The sequence below is a fragment of the Oncorhynchus masou genome, chromosome 27 (assembly GCF_036934945.1).
Source record: "Oncorhynchus masou masou isolate Uvic2021 chromosome 27, UVic_Omas_1.1, whole genome shotgun sequence".
Taxonomy (NCBI): Eukaryota; Metazoa; Chordata; class Actinopteri; order Salmoniformes; family Salmonidae; genus Oncorhynchus; species Oncorhynchus masou.
In genome coordinates, this window is record NC_088238.1 from 7,844,087 (window position 1) to 7,847,347 (window position 3,261).

Consider the following 3,261-nt stretch of genomic DNA (forward strand, 5'->3'; position numbering starts at 1 on the left):
AATGATTCACCCCCATTAGAATCATATCTGTAATAATGATCCACCCCCATTAGAATCATATCTGTAATAATGATTCACTCCCATTAGAATCATATCTGTAATAATGATCCACCCCCATTAGAATCATATCTGTAATAATGATCCACCCCCATTAGAATCATATCTGTAATAATGATTCACTCCCATTAGAATCATATCTGTAATAATGTTCCACCCCATTAGAATCATATCTGTAATAATGATTCACTCCCATTAGAATCATATCTGTAATAATGATCCACCCCCATTAGAATCATATCTGTAATAATGATCCACCCCATTAGAATCATATCTGTAATAGTGATCCACCCCCCAGTAGAATCATATCTGTAATAATTATCCACCCCCATTAGAATCATATCTGTAATAATGATCCACTCCCATTAGAATCATATCTGTAGTAATGATCCACCCCATTAGAATCATATCTGTAATAATGATCCACCCCCATTAGAATCATATCTGTAATAATGATCCACCCCCATTAGAATCATATCTGTAATAATGATCCACTCCCATTAGAATCATATCTGTAATAATGATCCACCCCCATTAGAATCATATCTGTAATAATGATCCACCCCCATTAGAATCATATCTGTAATAATGATCCACCCCCATTAGAATCATATCTGAGCAACTCGGTGGAATACCTGAGAAGATACAAGCGGTAAAGAAACAAAGGATGGATAATGTGAAGAATCTAGAATCTAAAGTACATTTGATTTGTTTAACACTTTTTTGGTTACTACATGATTCCATATGTGTTATTTCATAGTTGTGATGCCTACACTATTATTCTACAATGTAGAAAATAGTACAAATAAAGAAAAACTCTTGAATGAGTAGGTGTGTCTAAACTTTTGACTGGTACTCTATATTAGTAGGCTTTACGTAAAGACCAGATTAAATTGAGTATATTGTGATGGGTGAGAATATTATCCAGTGCTTGTCAGATTGTGAATGAGAGACTGATGAAGTGTGTGCAGCCAAATTGAGAGACTGATGAGGTGTGTGCAGCCTGCGTAAGAAGCCTTTCATGAGACTTTTTTCAAATCATCCTGAGAGTCGCATCATGCAGCCTTAGAACGTATTAGACATTAAAACATACAGTTTAACGTTTGTAACTAAGTTACATGAATAACTTTACACGAAGCATATAGGAGAACATTTTTATTTGTTAAAGAACACAGAATAGCGTCATGTGCACATTCCCTCAGAAATAATTTGGTAAAAAAATATCCTTTCTAGTTTATTCATTTTCAATTGTATTCTTCATACAATCAAATAATATAAAATAATGCCATGGGAAATATACGCAAATCTTGTCTGCTAAATGAACTAGTGTTGCCCACAGCCATATGGCACAGCCAGATCAGGAACTAACATAAGGATGACTAAGAAAATGCTATTCTACATTTTCTTCATGTCAAAATGTTTCTTTACACTTGTTAAAAATAAATAATGGATTTATTGTGATGGTGTAGACTATATTACATGGATTTATTGTGATGGTGTAGACTAAATTACATGGATTTATTGTGACGGTGTTGGTAGACTATATTACATGGATTTATTGTGATGGTGTAGACTATATTACATGGATTTATTGTGATGGTGTAGACTATATTACATGGATTTATTGTGATGGTGTAGACTAAATTACATGGATTTATTGTAATGGTGTAGACTATATTACATGGATTTATTGTGATGGTGTAGACTATATTACATTGATTTATTGTGATGGTGTAGACTATATTACATGGATTTATTGTGATGGTGTAGACTATATTACATGGATTTATTGTGATGATATATTACATGTTTATTGTAGACTATATTACATGGATTTATTGTGATGGTGACTATATTACATGGATTTATTGTGATGGTGTAGACTATATTACATGGATTTATTGTAGGCTATATTACATGGATTCATTGTGATGGTGTACTATATTACATGGATTTATTGTGATGGTGTAGACTAAATTACATGGATTTATTGTGATGGTGTAGGCTATATTACATGGATTTATTGTGATGGTGTAGGCTATTACATGGATTTATTGTGATGGTGTAGACTAAATTACATGGATTTATTGTGATGGTGTAGGCTATATTACATGGATTTATTGTGATGGTGTAGACTATATTACATGGATTTATTGTGATGGTGTAGACTATATTACATGGATTTATTGTGATGGTGTAGACTATATTACATGGATTTATTGTGATGGTAGTTGGATTTATTGTGATGAGGCTATATTACATGGATTTATTGTGATGGTGTAGGCTATATTACATGGATTTATTGTGATGGTTTAGACTATATTACATGGATTTATTGTGATGGTGTAGGTATACTATATTACATGGATTTATTGTGATGGTGTAGACTATATTACATGGATTTATTGTGATGGTGTAGGCATATTACATGGATTTATTGTGATGGTGTAGGCTATATTACATGGATTTATTGTGATGGTGTAGACTATATTACATGGATTTATTGTGATGGTGTAGGCTATATTACATGGATTTATTGTGATGGTGTAGGTAGACTATATTACATGGATTTATTGTGATGGTGTAGGCTATATTACATGGATTTATTGTGATGGTGTAGACTATATTACATGGATTTATTGTGATGGTGTAGACTATATTACATGGATTTATTGTGATGGTGTAGACTATATTACATGGATTTATTGTGATGGTGTAGACTATATTACATGGATTTATTGTGATGGTGTAGGCTATATTACATGGATTTATTGTGATGGTGTAGGTAGACTATATTACATGGATTTATTGTGATGGTGTAGGCTATATGATAAGTCATGCAGCTATATGATGGTGTAGAGCTAAATTACATGGTATTTATTGCATATATGATAGGACTAGCTTTTACATGGATTTATTGCAGCTGAATGATAAAGAGGCTTTACCATGGTAAGTATGCAGCTATATGATAAGGAGAGCTTTTACCATGGTAAGTATTGCAGCTGAATGATAAGGAGAGCTTTTACCATGGTAAGTATTGCAGCTAATGATAAGGAGAGCTTTTACCATGGTAAGTATTGCAGCTGAATGATAAGGAGAGCTTTACCATGGTAAGTATTGCAGCTGAATGATAAGGAGAGCTTTTACCATGGTAAGTATTGCAGCTGAATGATAAGGAGAGCTTTTACCATGGTAAGTATTGCA

General features: G+C 32.9%; 1 protein-coding gene across 1 annotated transcript in view; it reads left to right on the top strand.

Moving 5' to 3' along the window:
• Positions 1 to 2,965: 2,965 nt before the first annotated feature.
• The window catches only part of LOC135516574 (glutamate receptor-interacting protein 1-like), a 92,221-nt gene continuing 91,925 nt past the window's right edge, over positions 2,966 to 3,261 (top strand). Inside the window, exon 1 of the mRNA XM_064940924.1 lies at positions 2,966 to 3,006. Within this exon, the coding sequence (XP_064796996.1) occupies positions 2,966 to 3,006 (41 nt within the window). The remainder of the gene's footprint in view (positions 3,007 to 3,261) is intronic.